General features: G+C 42.4%; 3 protein-coding genes across 12 annotated transcripts in view; 2 read left to right on the top strand and 1 right to left on the bottom strand.

Moving 5' to 3' along the window:
- Positions 1 to 11411, top strand: part of micall1a (MICAL-like 1a) — a 16891-nt gene extending 5480 nt beyond the window's left edge. For 4 of the 5 annotated variants that reach the window (XM_086120830.1, XM_086120828.1, XM_086120832.1 and 1 more), the window contains 14 exons: positions 1591 to 1732; positions 2516 to 2616; positions 3748 to 3890; positions 4911 to 5506; positions 5583 to 5643; positions 5817 to 6229; positions 6560 to 6939; positions 7018 to 7152; positions 7235 to 7361; positions 8078 to 8168; positions 8318 to 8391; positions 8848 to 8962; positions 10037 to 10083; positions 10929 to 11411. In XM_086120830.1, the coding sequence (XP_085976956.1) occupies positions 1591 to 1732; positions 2516 to 2616; positions 3748 to 3890; positions 4911 to 5506; positions 5583 to 5643; positions 5817 to 6229; positions 6560 to 6939; positions 7018 to 7152; positions 7235 to 7361; positions 8078 to 8168; positions 8318 to 8391; positions 8848 to 8962; positions 10037 to 10083; positions 10929 to 11056 (2553 nt within the window). In that variant the 3' untranslated portion in view covers positions 11057 to 11411. The remainder of the gene's footprint in view (positions 1 to 1590; positions 1733 to 2515; positions 2617 to 3747; positions 3891 to 4910; positions 5507 to 5582; positions 5644 to 5816; positions 6230 to 6559; positions 6940 to 7017; positions 7153 to 7234; positions 7362 to 8077; positions 8169 to 8317; positions 8392 to 8847; positions 8963 to 10036; positions 10084 to 10928) is intronic. The other variant, XM_086120831.1, reaches the window with a different exon arrangement.
- Positions 11410 to 19651, bottom strand: c9h22orf23 (chromosome 9 C22orf23 homolog). Of its 5 annotated transcripts, XM_086120842.1 has the most exons (10): positions 19511 to 19651; positions 18201 to 18359; positions 17037 to 17078; positions 15367 to 15546; positions 15147 to 15288; positions 14968 to 15030; positions 13293 to 13466; positions 12055 to 12189; positions 11679 to 11779; positions 11410 to 11579 (listed from the first exon to the last, which is right to left on the bottom strand). In XM_086120842.1, the coding sequence occupies exons 5-10, from the start codon at positions 15238 to 15240 to the stop codon at positions 11496 to 11498; spliced, it is 651 nt and encodes a 216-aa protein (XP_085976968.1). In that variant the 5' UTR covers positions 15241 to 15288; positions 15367 to 15546; positions 17037 to 17078; positions 18201 to 18359; positions 19511 to 19651; the 3' UTR covers positions 11410 to 11495. The 5 variants fall into 5 exon arrangements, with proteins under 5 accessions (XP_085976968.1, XP_085976966.1, XP_085976967.1 ...); XM_086120840.1 differs by lacking the exon at positions 15367 to 15546; XM_086120841.1 differs by lacking the exons at positions 15367 to 15546; positions 18201 to 18359 and having other exon boundaries at positions 19511 to 19644.
- klf1 (Kruppel like factor 1 (erythroid)) lies at positions 18401 to 23082 on the top strand. 2 transcript variants are annotated; one of them, XM_086120837.1, is made up of 4 exons: positions 18401 to 18711; positions 19483 to 20272; positions 20350 to 20571; positions 20976 to 23082. In XM_086120837.1, the coding sequence occupies exons 1-3, from the start codon at positions 18649 to 18651 to the stop codon at positions 20523 to 20525; spliced, it is 1029 nt and encodes a 342-aa protein (XP_085976963.1). In that variant the 5' UTR covers positions 18401 to 18648; the 3' UTR covers positions 20526 to 20571; positions 20976 to 23082. The 2 variants fall into 2 exon arrangements, with proteins under 2 accessions (XP_085976963.1, XP_085976962.1); XM_086120836.1 differs by having other exon boundaries at positions 20350 to 23082.

The raw sequence follows: 23082 nt of genomic DNA, 5'->3' as shown, positions 1-23082 counted from the left end.
TTAGTCTCTCTTAGTCTCTCTTAGTCACGCGAGGCAAATGCAACGCAGCCTTTGGAAACCAGTTTCTTACGTGTTGGAAGATGCAGGGAATTATCATACTGTATATAACTCGATGAGGGGCTGTCGCTCCATGGCCAGACTTGCTGTCTTGTCATCTGTTACCAGTAATGGTGGGAGTCGTTCGCCAAACAAACAACATAGAGATGGGAGTCGCACTGCAGAGATGCCTGTATTTATGGCACCTGTTCCCGATGCTCGTTCAACGCAACTCAAGATTCTTCTTTTCGCGTGCACCCTCCTCCCGGAAATGGCTTCTGAATATTCAGTATCAGGGCGGACTTGGACAGTTTTATTGGTTCACTGACGTGTTCGGTAATTTCATTGGTCTGATGTGATGAGGAAATGGGTAAATCTAATGGCTCCTCTCTATCCTGTGGTTGAGAGGAAAGAAATTTCATCCGTGCTGTATGTTGCACATAGAGCACATTTGACAATAAAATTGACTTGATTTGACTTCACTATTGATTGCTTGAAGTAAAAAATCATAAATAAACCACGTCACATGGAAAGCTGCAGGGTTCCGTTTGGGGAAAGAAGTACTGTAGTGGCTGAAAGTCCGAAAAAATACAGCGGTTAAACTTTGTACGTTACTGCGGACAATGAAACCAGCACAAACTTTCAACATATTTTTTCTTGTGAAGATGTTTCACTCTGTCAGTCAACCAAGAATACACAGTACTGAAATTGGAGTCTCCTCATTGTGTGAGCTAAATCTTGGCAGGGCTTTGCTGCCACCAACCTCTTTTTTAAGCCCTCAGAGAGTGAAGCTCACTAAAGAACCAGAAACAAAATCTGATGACTAAGTGAGAGCGAGTCATTCATTTTATCCCAGAGGCTTAAGCATGAGTAAGTCATTTATGACTGCAAACGAGGAGCACATGCAACTATTTAAGTCTTTTCCTTTTCTGTACTAGCTTTCATGAACTCCTGCCTTCTTGGTTATCATTCCCAACAAATCGTGTCAACAAACAATAGGCCCATATTCAACCTTTTCATAAGATTGCTGTCACATGTCTTGTCATCATGCGACCGCCATTTAGAATGGTTTGGTGTGCTCACATACAATTTGTTAGGTTAGGTGGTTACTCTCTAGAAATGATTGAATTTATCCCATCCATTGCTGAGAGATGCATCCTTTTTGTAAAATATTTATAATGCATTTTATTACAATCCCGTTCTGTACTTCTGTGTGCAGTAGTTTACTGGCTTGTGTGTTACTTTCTGTATGTATACGCCTGCCCAGGATCACACGGTATCTGTGATGTTATGTAACAGGAGCAGGCCTCTAATTTCTACTGTAGAGCACCTTGTAGCCTAAGAACAAAGCACGCCTTTATGACCAGTTAACAGTTGTGTAACACACTAATGGTTCGCAAAGTAGTTTCGAAGTCCAAAGTATTTACTGCTTGTTGGCCAAGAATGAGCTTGTGTGATTGTTTCCATTTATAGGCCTGCTTCCAGGATGATTACAAATCGTTGCCTAAGACAAATGAGAGACTTGTGTTGGCCATTTTGTTGTTGGTACCATAGGCCTTTGAAGTAGCTGAGGCACAGCTCGGGATACCTGCGCTGTTGGACCCAGAAGACATGGTATCCATGAAGGTTCCTGACCGGCTCAGTGTCATCACCTATGTTTCGCAGTACTACAACTTCTTCAATAACAAGTCTCAAGGTTAGTACAACATTGTTTTTCAACTTCTTCTGTACATAAGCACAACTGCATGACATCACATATGATAAAAGCTACAGTACATCAGAAAAATTTCCTTTAAAGAGACGATCATGCTTCGTTTTGAACGACATGGTCAGGGAGGTGACAGCACGGTAGAGTCGTGGTTAGGATGTCTGCCTCACAATCGAGAGTGTCTGGGTTTAAATTTTAGATGCGACCTTCCTGAGCGGAGTTCTCCACACACTCACATGGATATTGTCCCAGCAATAATCCAGCTTCCTCCTACATGCCTACATTCCGACATTCCAAACACACACACACACACACACACACACACACACTCTAGGTTAAGATTAGGTTTAAGACTTGAAGCACTGTCCATTGGCGTGAACCTCAGTGTAAATGATCATTTGCCGATATATTGATTACAATACATCTTTATTTATATAGCGCTTTCACAACAACTGCAGCTGTAACAAAGCGCTTTGACAGAACAGTTAACATAACAAAATAATATAACACATTCTTATCTTATATCTTAAAGACACAGTCATCCAATCAGAACAAGCCATGCTCAAAATGTGCTCACAGCTGCTACTAGCTAAGTTTGAAAGGAAACACAAAGCTGTCGCGCACATCGACGAAAAAAGAGATTGGTTCGGTTCACTTCTCCCGCCCCGTGTGCTGTACTTTGGAATGCTACAACTCATAGCCGTCCGTGACAATTTACTCGATGACCATACAGTTTACAGTAAATGATGAGCTCATCATCTACTCCTACAGCCAACCCTCCCTGTACGAAGAGGCTTGGTTCTGTTAGTCCAAATGAGCCTGCCCCGAAAAGGCCTCCGACTCCACTAGAGGACAGAGAAGTTGAGTCTGAGGTAAGGGCGACACCTGAGGAAAATGTGACAGCATGTTCAGACAGACAAATAGGACTTCTCCTCATGCATGTGCTGGTTGTGATTTCTGTGGCCAATCTGGTTCTCTTCTAAAACTGCCCGCTTTACTTTTCAGGTCAGTTGTGTCGTTGAGTAGATGAATAAACACACTGAATCTTTGTCCAATATTTTAGTGCATACCAAGGAGGTTCGCAATATTGTTTTGTGGGTATTTGTGGGTGATATCATTAACTCTGATATACAAAATCCCATTCTCCCTTTTTCTGAACATAAATGTGTATTTCATATTTCCCTGTTCTCTATGAGGGCAAGAAGAGTAGTAGTCCATAAAGATAGTTTCTGTATCCTGTCTCTCTTCTCTGTGGCATGCCATCATCTGCTTTCCTGCATCCCACACTCCCATGTACCGGCGCCATCATTTCTTCAGGTGGAAAGCCATTCCACCCCCTCTTCATGTACTTCCCCCTCCCCAAACATGACCCTCCTTCCACATTCTGTTCCTGAGCCTGGGGAGTAAGATGTGTGGTGAACGTGGTGGTGGGAGGGGGGTGCTAAGAGATGAAAGTAAAACAGATAGGTTAGTCTTTTGAACCTGCTCTTGTAGATAATATAGTAGTGTTGTATTCCCCTAACACTGTGTGGCATTCGTTGGAAGTGGCTGCTGCTAATCACTAATCTTCTCTACCCCGATCTAAAAAACCCTCAAATAATACTGTATATTTGACCTTCATAATGCAAATTTATTAATTTATGATCTTATTTAAAACTACCATTACTAACTCAAGCTGGGTGATGGTTTTTTTAAACTCGTTTTCAGATAATTAAAATACAGTCGGTGTATTTCATATCATTTAAGGGATGTTTTAAAAACCAAGTGTTGGTATTTATTTATTTATTTACTTACATTTGAAATGATAATGCTGTTTGATGAAGCAGTAGATGATGCAGGAAGTAGTTGTAGTGAAGTTAATACAATGAAGAATCCACATCCTCAAATCCTGACTCCATGTGTGTTCTTCCCCTCCTTCATTACTCTGCACCCCCCTCCCACCACCCCATGACATCTCCTCCCTGTCCTCTGCCTGCGAAATACGTTCCGGTTGCTTGCACTAGCCGGGCCAGACAAAGGTGGTGGCGGGGCTGGAAGAGTCAAAGCGGGCAACACTCAGCAGCACCTGCACTGCCTGTCAGCAGCACGTTCATTTGGTGCAGCGGTTTTTGGTGAACGGCAAGCTATACCATCGAAACTGCTTCAGGTAAGCACTGACCTGCCATGAGTCAAATTAATTCTGGGGAAATATCACACAATTACAAATGTGGGTTACAGCAATAATGAATTTATGATGATTAATTACAATTTTTACGAAAGTTTTGTTTTAATTCATCTTAGCTTGGTGCATGTCTGTTTTCTTCTGAATAACATTTAGTTCTTCGAATTAAATTAGAACCTGAAAATTACAGCTAGTGAAAATTGAAACAGGAGGCCCGTTGGTCCAGTGGTTAGCGCGTCGACCTCACAGTGCAGAGGTCGTGGGTTTGATCCCGGCTCCGGCCTCCCTGTGTGGAGTATGCATGTTCTCCCCGGGCCTGTGTGGGTTTTCTCCGGGTACTCCGGTTTCCTCCCACATTCCAAAAACATGCGTGGGAGGTTAATGGAATACTCTAAATTGTCCCTTGGTGGGAGTGTGAGCGCAGATGGTCGTTTGTCTACCTGTGCCCTGTGATTGGCTGGCAACCATTTCAGGTTGTACCCCGCCTACTGTCCGAAGACAGCTGGGATAGGCTCCAGCACCCCCCGCGACCCTTGTGAGGATAAGCGGATCGGACAATGGATGGATGGATAGAAAATTGAAACATGTATGAAGTTACCGTCCACTCTTGCATTAGTAGTGTCTGTATAATATTGGGAGGTCAGAGGTAACAAACATTGGCTCACAATGTCTATTCAAGATCATACCAAAGGTATGATGCAATCGAGGCCAGGTCTCATGAGTTCTTCCACACAGAACTTGTTCAAACATGTCTTGGTGTATCCTGCTTTCCCGGTTTAGTGTAAAAATATTTGGCAGTTTTCCTATGTAGCAAGCTTACGACCAGAAAAAGGTTTGTGACAAAAATCAGTTGCTCACTAATAAATCAGTTGGCCAGGAGACATTTCCCAAGACTCGCACATATGCAGTGTTTACATGTGACACATGATAGAGTTGAGTTCAGTTCATTCAATTATTTCATATCTTGATGTGAATATTAGCCTTTTCCTATGTCTGTTCTTCCAGATGCACTGAGTGTCGCAGCACTTTGCTACCTGGATCTTACAAAGTAGGAAGTGATTCTGGGGCCTTGGTTTGCACCCACCACCTTACAAGGCAAGCTTCAGCAAACCAGAATGGCCGGCCAGACCTTAGCAAGAGCCCCATTGCAGTCCAATCAATGAGGATGGGTCGCAGCAAGATCCCCCACATCTCAGCCTCTGAGACAGACCAGCTTAATACTCCATCCCCCGTGGGGGAAGTGAATGACAATAACATCCCAGCTAATATGACTGTTATAGTCACCCCTGTACCAACGAACGAGGTCTCCTTGGAAGACGCAGATTTGCTCAATGACAGCGGACAAGCAGAAGAGAAAGACCGCCCCTCTTCTCCTCCTAACCCTTTTGACGAGAGTGATGAGGAAGATCATGAACAAGCAATGGTGGAAGACACGCAAACCATTAACAAGGCTAATGGGGACCTCCCCACTAAACCTGTCAATCAAAATGAAACTGTCACCAGACCGGTGCCAGCGCCCCGCCGGGTTTCGGAGCCCAGCCCTCCACCCCGCCCATCCCCACGGGTGAAGCTACCCCGGACAGCAGACACTCAAGCAGCTGGTGCGTGATCAAGATTGCTGCAAAAACTATTAAGGGGTGCAAATGTGTGATGCTTACATTTGTTCTGGAATGGCAGGTGAACATCAGAAGCCACCCACCCCTCCAAAACCCAGAGAGAGATCCCAATCTCCAAGAAGGTATGTGAGTTTGTCTGAAACCCACTTCTCTTTGGGGTTTTTTTGTGATCACATCATGATTCATTTTCCCTGTCTGAACCGCATCATATTAAACGTTGACCACTTCATGCCTTCATTTTTGACGTGTGGTCTTCCTGTCTGTGATACCTCCATGTGTCTGTCTCACTGCCCAGCTTGTCCAGTGGCACGCATAAACCCAAAGACCCACCCTGGCTTGCCTTGGTGCAATCAGAAACCAAGAAGAAGAAACCTCCTCCCCCTCCCCCCACAGGCCTGCCAACACCCCCCAACACCGGCTCTGTTTGTTCTCTTAAAGAGGAGGGCCCCAGGTCCTCTTCACCCTCCAACCCCTTTGATGATGAAGAGGATGAAAAGAACGAGGCTCAGGACGAGGAGGAAGGCAGCGCGATTCCAACAGCCCTGGCGGCAAGTCATCCGTGGTACAGCATCACACAGGTGGCTGACGCCTCTGTTGCGGACACGCCCCCTAGCACAGGAAGCTCCTCCCGCTCGGCTAGCCCGGGAAGTGCCAAAAGCAAGAAACGACCGGCCCCTCGTGCGCCACAGCCACCTGCTGCTAACCAAGGTTAGAATCTTATAATGCAGCATGCACACGATACATTATTTCACTCATTGTCATTGCCCCGCTGATGACGCTTGGCGATCTTTGTATACTTTTCCCGTGAATTTATTCTGTGTAAGGGTGTTTTTGTTTTTTCAAAAGCCTGCTAAAGGATCACTTGTAGAGCCGTCCTGGGGCATTTACTGTCAAATTCCTTCAATTGATTGAAATTTCTTCAGTGTTTTGTGTTTCTGCCCCCTCAAATCTTTCCATTCTATTCCATATACATTCAAACCTGTTTTACTTCTGCTCCCTTGGTTTCTTCTTCCTCGTCCTTCCCTGTTTACCTCTCAGTTCACCCACATTCTCTGCAATCTTCTTGCTCTCCAGCTCTCAGTGTGGAGAGTCTGTCTTCTGGTTCCGAACACAGCTCCTCCCAACCCCATTCGGCCTCCGGTGGAGGCAGTGACCAGGAACCCAGTTTCACCAAAAGCGTTTCTGAACCTTCCATCTGTTCGCCATCGACCGCCTTGCCTTCCTCCTCTTCCACTGAGCGCCTGCCTCATTCTTGCTTGGGCCCCAATGCATCTCCCGCGGCATCAAATGCAAGCTCCGCGCCTGCCACCCCGCAGGTCAGTCGCAGCCACGAGACCAAAGCGACTGGACCCTCTCCCCCACGGCCAGCAACCACTCCCAGCCCATTAGCCTCAGGGGCCACCTCCTCGCACAACAAGGTAACATAACCATTTACAAATACAGACCATTCATGAAGACTACTGATTTTTTTTTTTTTTTTTTTTTTTTTTTTTTAGCGCATTTGTAAGGAAAATCCATTCAACAGGAAAGTTTCTCCTTCCTGTGGTAAATCCAAAAGCAAACCCCCAAAAGGTCCTCGTCCTTCCAGACCCCCAGCTCCAGGTCATGGCTTCCCGCTCATTAAACGCAAGGTACAAAAACATTGACATTTTTTTAAAGAGAGTATTTCAAACGTGGCACTGAAGTGGTCGTCGCCATGCAAATACTGACCAGGTACAATCAGATCAGTACATCCCAGTGGAAGACATCCACGGGGAGATGAGTCAACTGGAGATACGGCTGGATGAGCTGGAACTAAGAGGCGTGGAACTAGAGAAGAAGCTCAGAGACAACCCCAATGGTATGAAACCAGTGGCTTTCAGCGATTTGATTGATCTGAAACAATTTGTTCTGAGGCTGTGCAAAAGGAACATTCCACAAAGATTTTCTTTGTCACAAAAATAGATTAGAACACAACATATGACACGACTCACAAAAAGTTAGGGCTATCTGGCTCTGACATTTCAAAAGGAACCCAAACTGCACTATAAACTTAGCAGTTTAAAATAATTGGGCCCTCTGTAGTCTTTGAATGCACATGTCAAATGTTTCAATTCTTGGCCATTTTTTTGCTCAACTTGCTGTCCTCCAACAAAGAGCTTGAACGGGTGCTTGAGAAATGAATAGGGTGATATATTTCCTCTTCATCATGCTGTTCACATGTTGAGATCATGAGACTAAGACAAAGCCTAACGGTTCATCAACTGTACCTTGCCATTGCAAGACTTCCAACAGGATGTTCTCAGAGGGAAGTGGCCACTGATCTTAAGAGTGTCATCAGCAGGTTGCAACAGAGATGCAAAAAGACTGGAAGAGTCAGAGAAAGGCAAAACGTGGACACCCTGGGAAAATTTCAACAAACAAGTTGTGCAAAAAAATAAATAAATAAATACTGAAATGTGGAACTATTGGAAATACGGATTGAAATATTTCCAGAAGGTCAAATTCAATTCAGCCGTGTCTATGATTTTGTTGATGATTCTGAAGAAGTTTCGGGGTGATTGTCTGTGCTTTCAGATGAGGATGAGGAGCACCTCTTGGTTGACTGGTTCACACTCATTCACGAGAAACATCAGTTAGTCCGGCGTGAAGCTGAGCTGGTCTACACGTAAGCCTCAGAATGCAGCAAGATGCAATTGTTAGAATGTTGTGACCTCAGTATGAAACCACCATCCACATTTTGAACTGCTTCCTGTCAGAAAAGGCTGTGTTTCTTTTTTACCCTTTGCGACTCAATGTGTTGAATGCTCCTGACAGGGCGAAGCAGCAGAACCTGGAGGAGAGACAGGCGGACGTGGAATACGAGCTGAGGTGTCTTCTCAACAAACCAGGTTGGTCCGAAGGCTCAAGAGAAGCCTTCCTTTGTTATCCATCTGCTTGGGTTTCAAAGCTGCGCAAAGCTCATCTGCTCCATCTGAGCGTGACTGCAGCCTTCCTGTGTGGCAGCACAGGATGTACCTATTGTGTTTATTAATATCATATCAGCTTGATGTAAATATGAAATAAGCTACATTAATGCTATCCAGATGTACCATGCCAAGCATTCACTTGGCTTCTGCTGCTGTGCAGAGAAATAAACTGCTCATTTGACACACCAAAAAAAAAAAATCTCTTAAATAATTATGATACATTATATCATCTTTCATTAAAAAATAAAATAAAATAAATCAGGTGAGAAACAGACTGGCTTTTTTAAAATTAAAGTGTTTTCCATTTTCAGTGACCAAGTTATGTTCATTCAACCGTACAAAAAAGTTACAATGAGTCCATGTTGCCCCTCCCCTCAGAGAAAGATTGGACTGAGGAGGACAAGAGCCGAGAGCAGCAGCTGATGGCTGAGCTGGTCACCATCATTGAACAACGCAACCAGATAGTCAACAGCATGGATCAGGACAGGCAAAGGTAATCCTAGAGCAGGGGTGCCCATTAGGTCGATCCTGATCTACCAGCAGATCTAAGACAGGTCCCAAGTAGATCCGAGGAGTGTCGAGGAGAAAAAAACAAAACAACCATTTGTGTGTCTTTGTACATGTTAGTAATATATTTTTTGTGTTAATGTACACTGCACCCTAATCATCTTATCAGTCTCATTTTCACCAAAAAAATATTTTAAAAATAAAATAAAAGCAGGTAAATCTTACATTTACGGTGGCGCGTGATTACGTCACCGGAAGTTGTTAGCGCTCAGCAGTTTGCAATTGCAGCTTGTGATCAGAACTGTTGCGCTCTATCTTTTATCGTCATGATTCTCATTCAGAGTTTGCTTCGTGTACAATTCACCGAGGGCACGGGCAAAGAATAGGAATCTAGGAGGGCCCAGGGAAGCACTTTAAAACGGTACGTGTGAGCTACGATAGTTAACAGGCTGCAAAAGTGCGTCGCATGCCTCCGTTTCAGGCTGTTTCTCATCATGGCGTGCATGTGCGTGTGTGTGTGTGTGTGTGTATCATTGACATTGAGACAGGAAATGAAATGCGCGTGAAACGCGCGTGCCGGTAAGGGTAGAGGTTAGTTGATCGAAAAGTAGATCTTCGATCCAAAAAGTTTAGGCACCCCTGTCCTAGAGTGTTTTTCAGCATTTATTTAGCCATGGCGCTCGTGATGAGTCGACAATACTTCAAGGAGTGTATTGACACAAACTGTATTGATACTGTGTTGGTCAGTCAATAGTGACCTCTGCTGTACATCTAAGTTCATTGCAGGTTAACAAAATGTTTTAAAAAAAAAAAGGTAAAACTTGCTTACTTAGTGTGAATGCTCAGACTGTTTAATTGAACAAAAACTGATACACAAATTCTAAGGAAGCCTGGACTTTTTCCGTGGTCTGACTGGCAATAGGCACAACAAGTTGATTGGAGGAGCATGTAACTGCATGTCGCTGACATAGATAGATGAACTGAGCAGGCACCCTGTTTGTCAATTGCTGATTTATGACATGCCACTATACTCTCAAATCTAACAGCACATTTCTCACAGGGAAGAAGAGGAAGATAAGTTCATGGAAGCCGTGCTGAAGAAAAAAGGTAGGATCGCACACCTGCTTGATGTGTTGTGTTGCCATCGATACGGAATTATAGTCATGGCAATGACTGCAGTTTTTGTTGTAGTTTTAAAGATGGATTTACAGCCAATATTTGGCTCGTAAACCCTTCCGTAGGACTTGTACAATTGGCTCAGGCATACCAACGTTTTGGGGAATTAAGCACAGGATGGCATTCTGTGCTTATGTGGATATGCTGTGGATCAAAAAATATTTAATCAATGAATTTGTTTGTTTTACTCGCATGATGCTGTATCATCGTAAATGTGCAGGTCGTATATAATAACCAAAATCAATTCTATAAAATTGAACATTTTAGATTTAAAAAAAAAAAAAAAGAGAAAGTAAAAGTGTATAGTGATAACTAATACTGTCCAAGTAGCTTTTCAGAAATTTAAGAGCCACTCCTATCACATCATGTCTCTCCCAAGTTTTTCAATAAAATGGAATGCTTAACTCTTTCATTCCACAAGACGTACTTGTACGTCATTTTAAAATTAGGCCCCACCTACCAAGGATGCACTTGTGCTCTTAAGTCTTTTTTTTTTTTTTTGCGTCATAGAGAGGAGAAGGGTCTGATGCAATCTGTGAATGAGAATAAGCCGTTTGCATTGTAAATCATGTAAAAAAGCGACCAGTAGGTGGCAATGGTGCCTCATGTGATTGAAATGCGTGCTTTTACAAAAAGCTCTTTCTCCGTTTTTTGCCCAGGAATCGCCATTTCCAATGACCATAAATATTTCTTTAATGAAACATTTTTTCTCAATAAGATGACGTAATTCTAACCTTCATTAACTTTCACTAACTTTCAACTCCCCCGTTCATCAGACTTCCACAAGGAATCGGATGGAGACCACCAGAAGAAAAAAGGGGCAAAGTTCAAACCCATGAAGGTTCTGAAGAGGCTGAGTCAGAAAGGAGAACCTGGAAAAAGTCCTCGCAAGGACAACAGTTGATCCACACAAAACAGTGTTGAAAAGTTCTCCGAAACTCTCATGAATGTGTTGAAATGTCGCACATGCAGATCTGATTTTTAGAAATGGAAAAACAACACTTTCTTTTTTTAAAGCCCTGTGTTAATTTATATTTTAATGTGTGTCGTGTGTTTTGGCATAAGGTGGGAAAGATAAGGTGCATAACTGCCATGTATTTAACTGTTTATACTGGATACATCATTTCCCTCAGTGAATCAAGACGCTTCTGCCGTGTCACGTATATCCTTTTATTTTTTAAACCGCAATTTCAGCAGCAAGAAAATACAAATAATGGTGAGACTGGAAGGCGGACAAATAAAGCAAGTTGATACAAGTACATTACAATTGTTTATTTCTTGTAAATGTCATATCACACTTCAGACACAGCGGATTGGCCGCTGTGAACTTGTCTTTGCAAATGTCACAATCTCTGCTCCACATTCAGCTCAGACACCGCTTCCTGATTTGGATGTTTGCCATTCAGCAGCTCCAGTTCCCTGATTTTCTAGAATACAGTTCAGAAGCATTTCTTATGAATAACTACTTGGAAGCCATTCATAAAGTCATTGTTTAAATGGATGCATCTTGACATTGAATTGTTTACCTGTGATATCTCTGTGTTCATGATGTGGATATACTGCCTCTCCTGTCCTAATGAGGCCATATCAACCAGGAATTGTCTTCTTTCCTGAATCTCATCCAGAACTACAAGAGAACACATTTTTACCATCAACCGCAAGTCTGCCTTACTGGACCTCCTACTCCGTTTGTCTTCAGCGATGATATGCAGCTGAACAGAATGCAGCAGCATGACCGCACACGTCACATTCCCAGCTCGCCACGAATTGCCACCCTCTCATATTTCTGAACTCGTGACACTTGAGCACCAGAATGATGCAGCTCTTGCGATCACGGTCCAAGTTTTAACTTGAGAGTTAAAACGTACTCCATGAAGCCATGCTTTGTGCATGCATCTTTACCTTCCTGATAGTGGTCTGTCTCCTCTGTCACTCCAGGCTTCCGATTCCCAGCAACATTTTGGGAGGCTGTATATTCCTCTTCTTGTCCTGTTGCCAAGATGTTTTGAAGCCTTTTCTTCTCTTTTTCTAAATCTCCTAGATCATGTTGGAGGAGTTACAGAAAATTAATTGGTGCAAAATATTCCCCACAACCCATTAATTTTTTTTTGCATTTTTTGAAATGATGAAATGGTTTGTTCTCATAATCTCCAGTCAGTAACACTTATTAGAGTGAATAAAATCTACACACTGTTCAAATGCCAGGTTTTTGTGATATACTGTAAAAAAGAGATAAATCATTTCAGAACCTTTCCCATCATTGATGTAACCTATAATCTGTACAGCTAAATTGGAAAAAAAAAATTGAGAGGAGAAGTCTCCAAAATTGATGAGAGGACTAAAAGACGAGTCAGGGATGCTGCCTGCAAAAACACAAACAGCAACACTGTAGGAGCTATAGCAAAGTCTGACAAATACGTACGTGACAGTTCTATGGGTTCGAGTGGTGAGATGGGAGTTTTATCCTACAACGAAAAACAGACACAACACTGCCATACCTGCGATAAAGCATGTTGATGCAGCATCGTGCTTTGGGGCTGTTTTGGAGAGGGAATTATGAACAGTTCCAAAATACCAGTATTCGCACAAAACCTTCAGACTTCGTCAAAAGAGGACACAATGTCAAGAAAAGGAAGTTTACTCGTGGTGAATCAGTCACATTAAATAGTGACAGGTGTGTGCTGGTTCCCATTTACATGAGTTTGAAAATGATTGGTTAGTTCTGAACATGGCCATAACTCAAGCTATAAGAGTGTGCACACTTAGAACCGCATTATCTCCGTTGTTTATTTCTACTTCCTCACTCTAAAATCCACCCTCCGATTTGTTATAGGTTAACGGCATTTAGAATTCAGGTCTAGCCCGCCTACTGACCGAAGTCGGCTGGGATAGACTCCAGCACGTCCGCGACCCTCGTGAGGAGAAAGCGGTTCAGATTAAAGATGAATTGATGGATTATCGTGGTCTCATTTGTTATATCCCAAAAATCTGGTATTTGAACAGGGGTGGAGACTTTTCATATGTTCACTATTTTCGCCCCAAAATTCACATTTGAACATGCATTTTCATGTTTTTTGTTTGTTATTATAGCTTCCTGTGTCGATTTTTTTTTGGGGGGGGGGGCGGCTTCGGTAACGTACTGGTGGGAGCAGGACAGAACTTTTCTCGGACATAGTTGTTTGCAGAGCGACAAGAAACGGCACTCCGTCTCAGAGGCCGAACGGGGAGAAGTTTCTGGCAGCTTTGACTGGCTTTCAGCTGAAGTGAGGACGATGATGATAAAGACTCAGTGATCGGTGGCAAAGCTGAGCCATCTGTGGGTGAAAGATTAAGATTTTATTGCAACAATATTACAGGGTTCCTAAATCCAGCCACGAATGTAAGGAGTGCTGTAACTGTGTCATTGTTTTGTATCAGTAGGAAAGATCAAATATGAAATATAAAAAATGAAAGGGTTAAACACGAGTACATTTAGTAGTAACTAGCGAGTATCATTCATTGAAGGCTTCACCCTTTGCAATTAATGCTACTTACTCTGTTACTTTGCGACGTCTTAACCAAAGAATTATATTCTGAGTCTGAACTGAAGGTTTTTAGAGGATTTGACACAAAGGACTTGAAACCCAACTCATAGTGTCATTTAGATTGGAAATGTGCGTATTTTAGCATTTGAGTCACTTTTCCTAAAAGTGGCAAAATGTTTAAAAGTAGCTACATTTGTCAAACGCTTTTGGGAAGTGCAAGGCTAGCCTGAAATGTTGCCAAATCTAGCATCAAAAGTGCAAAGTTGGCATCATCACAGTGCAGTTTCACACTTCTGTAAACAACTTGTACAACCTCAGTAAGAAGTACTTTTCTGATGTGTCTCATTCAGGCCATTAAGTGTATATTTTGATTCTAGCGCACTGTATAGCAGGGGTCAACAAAGTGGTGCTTGTGGCCCTCGATTATTATTATTATTATTACTTTTTTAAAAGAAAAAATATTTACAACCGGGCGGCCCGGTGTTCCAGTGGTTAGCGCGTCGACTTCACAGTGCAGAGGCACTGGGTTCAATTCCAGCTCCGGCCTTCCTGTGTGGAGTTTGCATGTTCTCCTCGGGCCTGCGTGGGTTTTCTCCAGGTACTGCGATTTCCTCCCACATTCCAAAAACATGCATGGCAGGCTGATTGAACACTCTAAATTGTCCCTAGGTGTGAGTGTGAGCATGGATGGTTGTTCGTCTGTGTGTGCCCTGCGATTGGCTGGCAACCAGTTCAGGGTGTCCCCGCCTACTGCCCGAAGACAGCTGGGATAGGCTACGGCATCCCCAGCCCCCGCGAACCTTGTGAGGATAAGCGGATCGAAAAAAATGAATGAATGAATATTTACAACTGCGATTGGCTAGCAACCAGCTCAGGCTATACGTACAACTGCCAGAAGAAAGCTGGGAAAACGCCCGCAACCCTCGTGAGGATAAGCGGATTTGGATAACGAATGGATGAAAAATGTTTACAATAGACGAGCAATCTTAAATTGCAACAACAGTGTTCACCACTAGATGGCAGACATCGCTTGCCAGCGCCTCCAATCCAAGACTGTAGTTAGTTGTACATGAGACAAGAGACTCCTGGCTTCTCATCAAGACACCATTAGGTCAAGCAAATGGTGAATTTCAGGTAAAATAGGATTCCGACTTGATGTTCACAGAACATCGGCCTCATGAGGCAGACGACTTGGAAAAACAGCTGTAGTGATGGATGGTGGACTCACCATGCCCATTCATGAACTATACCAGTACGATTTCACTGCTGTTGGCTTCTTCAAAAGACTTACCCTTCAGACAGTCACTGATCTGTTTTCTTTGGAGGTTGCTGAGAGTGAACTCCTGCATCATTGCTGTGCACAGAATGGGATGAATACAAATGGTGTACATGCAGTGACACCACAAATATAACTGCATAGATACGAAATGTATTGATTTCAAAACAGCGCATGTCTTTTGTGTATTTTACATGTCAGTAGGTCCCGGGTCTCCTTGCTGTACTGTATGGCTCTAGGGTGCTTCCGCAGCCCTCCACTGACTCTGCTGTGTGACGACATCTCCATCTGTGCGTTACACTTCTCGACTCAGTCTTTTCCCCCTCCAAATCACATCTGCAATATACGAGTATGTGCTTTAAGCCAATGAATTTGTGAGTTTATGATTACAGATGTACTCAATACATTAATTACTTTATTGTCATTGTAGAACTGGCGTAGGAAACTCCGGTTCCTTAAGAGCCATATCCTGCATGTTTTGAGCTCTCCCTAATCCAAAACAATTGATTCAATTGATCATGATCATTTCAGGCTTCTCCAGAGCTTGCTAATGCACTGATCGTTTGAATCAGGTGCGTTGGTGTAGAGAGGGATCTAAAACAGGCAGGACAATATAGATGTTAGATGGGGAAATAACAGTTTGAGCATACAGCATTCACATTAAATCGGCCTGTTGTATTTCGCTACAGATAGCGTTTTGTATAATCCATGCTAAATGGGTTCACGTGTGGAGAAAAGACAATTTTTGAACACGCTCACACAAGTTATGAAAAAGCTACATCCATCAATATGTTTTCTGAACCACCTATCAGTTGTAATTTACCTATTTTCAGGCGTCCATGGCGTGAATGTGCTGGTGTTCGGGATCCATAGCAACCAAGAAACAATACGCAACATCCCGTGAGGCCTATGTTTAGACTAAACCCTGATATTTTTTTGAAAGACAATTTCACCTGTGACATGCACGTTTCGTACACAATGGACGCCACACAACACGTACTATTAGTTAAAAAAATTAACACGTAAAAAAATTGTATGGCAAGCATTACGGACTAATAACGCGGATGAAGCCAGAGGGTAGCCATTTTACGTTGCCACTGGCACTGACAACTTTTGTTCGTTTTTTGCTGAAAACGTTGTGGGTGCGTGTTTTACGATTGGATCCCTATAAGAATAATGAGAGCCCGTGAAAGAAGGTATTTCACTGTTTCTATCGACTATTCAGAGTATATTTTCTCAGCATTGTAAATTGTGACTAACAGGTTAGGTTCACATTTCGATGTGATGTTTTTAGTTGGTGGAGGTGTCAGAACATTAACTAAGTATAGCGAAAATCTCTCTACGATGGCAACACTGGAGACGAGTCGAAACTCTTGCTCGCTACTTTTCTTGTGTTTCAGAAATAAATATGAATGTATACTGAGAAATATCAGGTTTAACAATAACGAAAAATCAAAGTTCATTCATATTTTTAAGTTAATGTGTTAGAATGTCTTTACACTTGGGTTTGCAGAATTAAATTTACACATACACTCATATTCATATTCTCCATGTTGTGCAAGCAGCTGAGTTGATGTTTTGAATCTGCTATTCTCATTCACTTGCATCTGCCTAAATTCTGCAACTTCATTGGTTCATTAGTTAATTTTAATCAGATGAATGTGTGCGTCAGAATGTATGGTGCTGCAGCTGCCGTGTGAAAAGTGAAAGCGAACTTGTAGAAATCAGTCTCGACCCTGCGCTCTCATTTTAAAAAGCGTGTTCCATCAACCACCAACGAATCCCCACGTTCCACGTACGAGTGTCCACACGTGGGCACATAAAACAAAAAAAGTACTTTTCACAGGTCTCACCACTCTTTATAAATGCACGAAGGGTTCCACACGAATACTTTCTGAGTTACTTTATGACGGCTTTTACAAATGACGGCTTTTATTCCTCCCTTGAAAAGTCATTTTTTTGGGTACATAAGAAAATAAACCACATATGATCTCAGGTTTTTTTGAAAACAGTCCTTTGATCTTAAGACCCTTAAAGAATGTTCTCTTTTTCTTGGAATCAAGGTTTTGAGTGAGGCTACCAACCGCAATTTTGGACCTTGAAGATGATGTCTGTGCAGTCGTGGCCTGGGGGGAGAGAAAGGGAGTCTTTATCAGTGATGGGCTGGTCATGCATTATCTGTGCAGAGCCAGCTGTCTGCCAGCAGACAGATACTACGAAAATATAATCACCTTTCATACACACGACTTCTCAGAAATTAAAGTTAAATGACCTTCGTGTTTGTACAAGTTATTATTTAAGGAATATATATATATATATATATATATATATATATATATATATGCATATGCATACACAACATTCATATTTGCACATTGTCCCGATTATTTCATACCTGTACAGTATAATATTTCCTTTGTTTAAAATAATTCAATGAGATAATGTGTTATTATGTGTCTTTATTGGAAGTATTTGTGTGATTAGCGATAGTGTAAGCTGATTGGGACCGAGCTGGATGTTGTGCAGAGGAAGCAGCTCATGATAGAAGCGACTTTTCTTTTTCTTCTTTTTTTTTTTTTAACCATACGAACATGCGATCATTTCGACCATAGAACTTGATGTGTTTTGTACAACTGCTTTGTTTTAACAAACTAGTAAACCCCAAGCTGTGTGTAAGAGTCGCTGTTCCTGTGGCATCAAAAGTGTTTTGTTTTGTGGAATAACACCAACACCAAGTATTATTATTATTATTATTACTATTATTATTAGTAGTATTATTATTGGTGATGCTATGATAATGGCTCATGAACTGTCTGCCTATTTACCTTTTATATCTTCAAGATGAGATGCGAATTCATGACCAACAGATCAACTTTTGTGTGACGTGCACAAGTTTCACAGTGCACTACTTTATGCCAAATCACACCGTTTATTGCCAGTCATCTGTTATTTCCCAATGATTGCATGAATGAGTAACAACAACATCCGTATTAAATGGCAAATCTACTATATGACATTATTCGCCCCTTGAAAATGAGACTTCACACAATTTGGAGGAAATGCAAATTTACATCATCCAACAGGATCCTGAAATAGAATACTCTTGCAAAAAGCATTCAAATTAACTATAAATTTCAAGTCGTGGTTATACATTTATTCATAAAGTGTATTATTTACGAATATCATGTAACATAACTTCCGACAGTATTTAGTACGACATTTAGAGCTAGTTACAAAATAAAACTCACTCAAAACGTGCATAATTTGGTTGACGGGAATCGCTTTTAATTGGTGATTGGGCCGCATCCAAGCATCTCGACTGCAGAGAACAGGTAGATGTAAAATTGAAATACATTTTGGGGGGGTGCAATTCCAAATCTTGATGCCTTGCTCCACCTCCTAACGGTCTGAAGCAACATGAAAAAGAGAGATTTGAAGTGTGAGTTCCAGCTGACAGAGATAGACAAGAGCGAGGAGGGAGAGATAGCAGAGACGAATGGTGCAAAGGGGGCAACTTTAACAAACTGCTTCTCAGGTCACTGCGTGAACTGTAACTGCCATGAGCAGCTTGGGGAGCCTGTGAGTGAATGTCGTTTAGCTGAGGGCCAAGAGGATATTAAAGCATAGAAAAAGTCACAAGAAAAAAGAAAGAAAACTAAAACTGCTTCTGCTGACTACTGTCTATCCAAGTGCTTCATGGCTGCCACCCAGGCTGTGCTCCCTTCTTTCAGCTCCTTTTCAAACCTCCCTGACATGAAAGTAAGTATTGCTTGGACCTCATTTGTTATACACATAACACCGGTACACATAATGACAGGAAAGCCTCGGGACTCTGAAAAGACATCGAATAGAGAGAATTGGAATTCAGAGAGGATTGTTTAATGTTGAACATGTGATTGCTCTGGAAATAATGCTCAACTAGTGACCAAGCAGCTAAGCACGCCATTAAAAATAAGGCCTTCTCAAGAGTTAAAATGTGCACCGGGGAGCACATTAACCTCACCTAGTGGTGTGACATGTTGCGCACAGAAACGTTATATTCCGATTTGTCTTTCGGTTAAAATGTTATAAAATTCCCCAGAGAACAATAGCTAAACATTATTGTTCAGGTCAGCATCACATTTGAACTCACTATACAGCATAATTCAAAATAACATAATCTAACGTCATGTCATGTCCGACATTTGCATGGTCATTTGCTGCTTAGCTGCATTACTATGTGATGTGATATAATGTAGCATAATTTGGCCACATGGTGTTGGTGGCCCCGGGGCAATGTGCTCACAGCCCCAAATGCATGCCGAGCTGAGGGCCCCGAGACACGACTGATATTGGTCCATATCAAAGACACAATGTTGCCACTGCAGTTATATGTGATGGTGAATCGCCCCAATTTCCCCGACTACCAGTTTTGTTTTGACAACAAAAGTGAGCAAATCTATCATGCAGGTGTCACGAAATGTTCTTAAATTCTTGCACTCCATTGCTTTATTTTAACGTTTTCTTCTCAATGTGCCAAAAACATCAAAGGTGTGGAAGTGTGAAGACGGATCAGCACCTCTAGGCCCCGAGCAGCTGCATCTCTCCCAGCAAATGAGCGAGGAGCTTCTCGACGACGACAGCCAGGCTTCCTGGGACATAGAGATGCTGTTGTCTGAGTGGAGCAGCCCCTCGCCGGACCTCAGCCCTTCCCTGGACCGCAGTGATGAGAACTGCCAACAACACCTGAACCAAGAAAGAGTGTACCAGGTGCCAGGCATGCCTAAGGACCAAATGGGTCAGGAGCAGATGGACTGTAGTTTCATGGCCGAGTTCATGTCCCCGACTGCATCATACCAGCCACAAGTGTACCACCAAGCTTACAATAACGACACAGCAGGTCGAAGGTCAGCTACCAGTCATGTCGAGCCGTTTGGCTTCTCCCAGGAAAGACACAACGCAGGGAGCCTTAATGAAGTCACGTCATGGGAATTCAATTCCTATTACCATCCACAGCATCCTTCTTTAGTGGCTTTCCCTGACGGCAGGTTCATCCCGCTCCAAGCAGCGACCTCCGACCCCCGACACTACATTTACCCCTCTCACTTCACCCACGGTGCTAGCCTTTTCTGTGACTACACCAACAGCCAGGCCACTGGCCGTTTGGCCGTACAGCAACAGATGGTCGGACCGCAGCTGCCCCCTGAAGGAGCGGAAGGGAAGCGCGGGAGAAAGTCGACCGGGAAAAAGAAACCCGCCATCCACAGCTGTGAATATCCTGGCTGCAGCAAGACCTACACCAAGAGCTCGCACCTCAAGGCTCACCTCCGCACCCACACTGGTAAGTTCAGTGGCTCAGTCACAGAGCTCCTTATCGTCACTTTCTTGACTAGTATCATATATTTGGTACTTCTCCAGGGGAGAAGCCATACCATTGTTCATGGGGAGGCTGCAGCTGGAAGTTCGCCCGCTCTGATGAGTTGACACGTCACTACCGCAAGCACACGGGCCAAAAACCCTACGAATGTGTGCTCTGTCAGAGGGCCTTCTCCCGTTCAGACCACCTGGCTCTGCATATGAAGAGACACGCCTGATGCTCAGTATGGCATCCAGATACATACTCAGTCGCCATTTTCTTAGGTACACTTCTTGAATGAAATCCTATACAGGAGTTAAATCAACACTTTTTCCTCTACGAAGATAATAATGGCAAATTCCAATCAACACTGCCAGAGAGGTATTCTCTCAAGGTTAAAAGTATTAATAAAAGCAATTATAAAAGTTTTTTCCCCCCCCAAGAAAGGTCAATTACTTGTGTAAGAAAAAAAACATGGGTGATGAACACATCCAAAGAAAGGTTTAGAACCACCTTTATTAATTGTTAATACTGTTAATATACAGGACAACAAACTATAATCCCAAAGCAGTTTAATAACCTTTCAAATTCACCTTACAGCAGCACCCTTCAAAAATGTTTTGATTGTGGAAAAAATTGCCTCCAAGTGCAAGCGTACATGCCTATTTCTTCTCCTTACACCTCCTAGGCTGAACGAACTGCTCCCCTCAGTTCAACATAAATACATGGCCCCAGGAGGGTGCCAAAGCACTACTTTTTCATTCAACATGGATTGGCTCTAACATTTGGCATCTCAGGGTGTTCCTGAAAGAGCACAGAAACAGCGAGTAGGTGAGTTTTCAGCAAATAACTGAGGTTCCCCCTTAAAACAACTTTGCGAATAGGTGAAATCACATGTAGCGAATTGTGAGAGGAACATTACTGTTGATGTAGTTTCCACAGATGTACAACTACATCATCGTGAGAGGCACTTCTACAACAGCATTACCTTATTTAACTGCGTAAAATGGGGAAGATATACATCTCTGCGTATGATGCATTTCAGTTCAACACCACTGTAATATTAAACCAATAATTATAATTATGATTAAAATAAACATATTTTCTAAATTAATACCTCTCTGGCAGTGTCAATCTGAACGGAGCGTTGTAATTATCTAGGCAAAGACATACTTCTTTGAGATATGTACAGGTTCAGCTAATCAGCCAGCCAGTATGGGTCCTATTTTAGTCGACAGACAGCCATTCGTTTGGCGTAAAATGAGGCGCAACTTCATTTTCATGCTGGGGCAAGTCTAGTTTAGCATGTTTGGGACTGCCTTGCACCTCACAGGGAGTCCCGGTGCACGGGGCTACTTTGCCCCCGGCACACCTGACAATGTAGCCACAGAAAGTAGACTGCTCTTGCCCGGCAACTTCATTTTTGTAATGGGGCACATCTAGCATGCGTGTGAATTTGCTAGACCGTACTGCTTGTTATTTGGTGTTCTAGCACATCTTCCAATTTGGTGAGGAAATAGTATACACAATTTTAGACTAAAACCAAAGTCTAACTTGTGGCGCAGGTGGTGGAACGTGATTTTGGCGTATTTGATCTGTGTCCAGACAGATAGATTCGGCGCTCCGCAGACGTGTGGTGTATTTCATTGACTATATTTCATTCATAAATATGACAACAGCGTGGGACAATGCCTGCGGATTATTATAGAAATCAATTTAATGACTGAATTATAATCATGGTCATCTTAAGAATATTTTAATACAACATGATTTGCAAGGGGAGATCTTGCAGTTTACCTGTATAAACGCACTTTGCACGCGCCATTGTCATGCAATGTCAACCACCATGTGCGCTGAGCAGAGCCACTTCGATTGGCTGGGAATCGGCTATGTTCCATCCCACAACAGCACAAATGCCCTGTTATGGCCTGTTCTACCTGTGCCAAGTCAAGGAACCCCCCCCCCCCCCAAAAAAAAGAAAACTCCACCCCTGCACACAGTTAGAGAAGTTACAAATATAAACATTTTCAAAAATCGGGCCCTATGTGTGTTCTGTTTATTTCTTTTAAATTTCCATAATGTTGTTGAATGTCAACGTCATTGTCTCTGATTTCCTGGTTGACAAGACAATGAAAATTGTAATGCGATGTATTGCAAAATGGCTTTCGATTGTGTAGTTGCTAGAATACACTTTGATGTTGTTTTCACATCTTTGCATCCTGTACATTTCCTGTGATACATAGTATGCGTAATTTATTCAACAATTGTATTTTTTAAATTCCCATATTTATCAGGCCCAAAAGCAGAGCCATTTATTTAAGCTGCAGTCGATTTGATGAATGACCCAACATGAGCAAACACTGTACACGTATATGGTGCATGTAGACAGTAAACTTGAACACTAACACAAGACCTATTGAGAGGTGAGTAGGTTTTAAGATTAGGCACTCACATGAAGTCTTGACCACAGTTGAGATGATATCCGAATGTTCCATTTCTCTCAATTCCTTCAGTTTTCCCTTCCACCGCAGCTGTTTAGATTTGAATTATTTGATTAATTATTTAACTCAGGTTGTGTAATATTACGTTTGTCTGGAAGGATCTTGACTGAATGGAGAAAAATGCACATTGAATGTGTATCTTTTGTCAAGTGACTAACGTATTTATTAACAAGTTTTACATGCTAGATATTAAATGACTATTATCTTGCTTTTTTCATATTTACATTTGCTTGAAATTGTTGTTTGCTTTCATTGTTTATATTCCAATAAAGACTGATACCACTTTTAACTGAA

Source organism: Hippocampus guttulatus, chromosome 9 (genome assembly GCF_054856545.1).
Source record: "Hippocampus guttulatus isolate MCC_2025c chromosome 9, RoL_Hgut_1.0, whole genome shotgun sequence".
In the NCBI taxonomy this organism is placed as follows: domain Eukaryota; kingdom Metazoa; phylum Chordata; class Actinopteri; order Syngnathiformes; family Syngnathidae; genus Hippocampus; species Hippocampus guttulatus.
This window is presented reverse-complemented; position numbering and strand designations above follow the sequence as displayed.

Coding starts and splice junctions, on each gene's coding strand:
- klf1 (XM_086120837.1), top strand. CDS start 18,649: ATGGCTGCCACCCAGGCTGTGCTCCCTTCTTTCAGCTCCTTTTCAAAC. Junction 18,712..19,482: donor CAAACCTCCCTGACATGAAA/GTAAGTATTGCT, acceptor AAAACATCAAAG/GTGTGGAAGTGTGAAGACGG. Junction 20,273..20,349: donor TCACCTCCGCACCCACACTG/GTAAGTTCAGTG, acceptor GTACTTCTCCAG/GGGAGAAGCCATACCATTGT.
- c9h22orf23 (XM_086120842.1), bottom strand. CDS start 15,240: ATGGAGATGTCGTCACACAGCAGAGTCAGTGGAGGGCTGCGGAAGCAC. Junction 12,190..13,292: donor GTTCTGTCCTGCTCCCACCA/GTACGTTACCGA, acceptor AACATGATCTAG/GAGATTTAGAAAAAGAGAAG. Junction 11,580..11,678: donor TGAACACAGAGATATCACAG/GTAAACAATTCA, acceptor ACTGTATTCTAG/AAAATCAGGGAACTGGAGCT.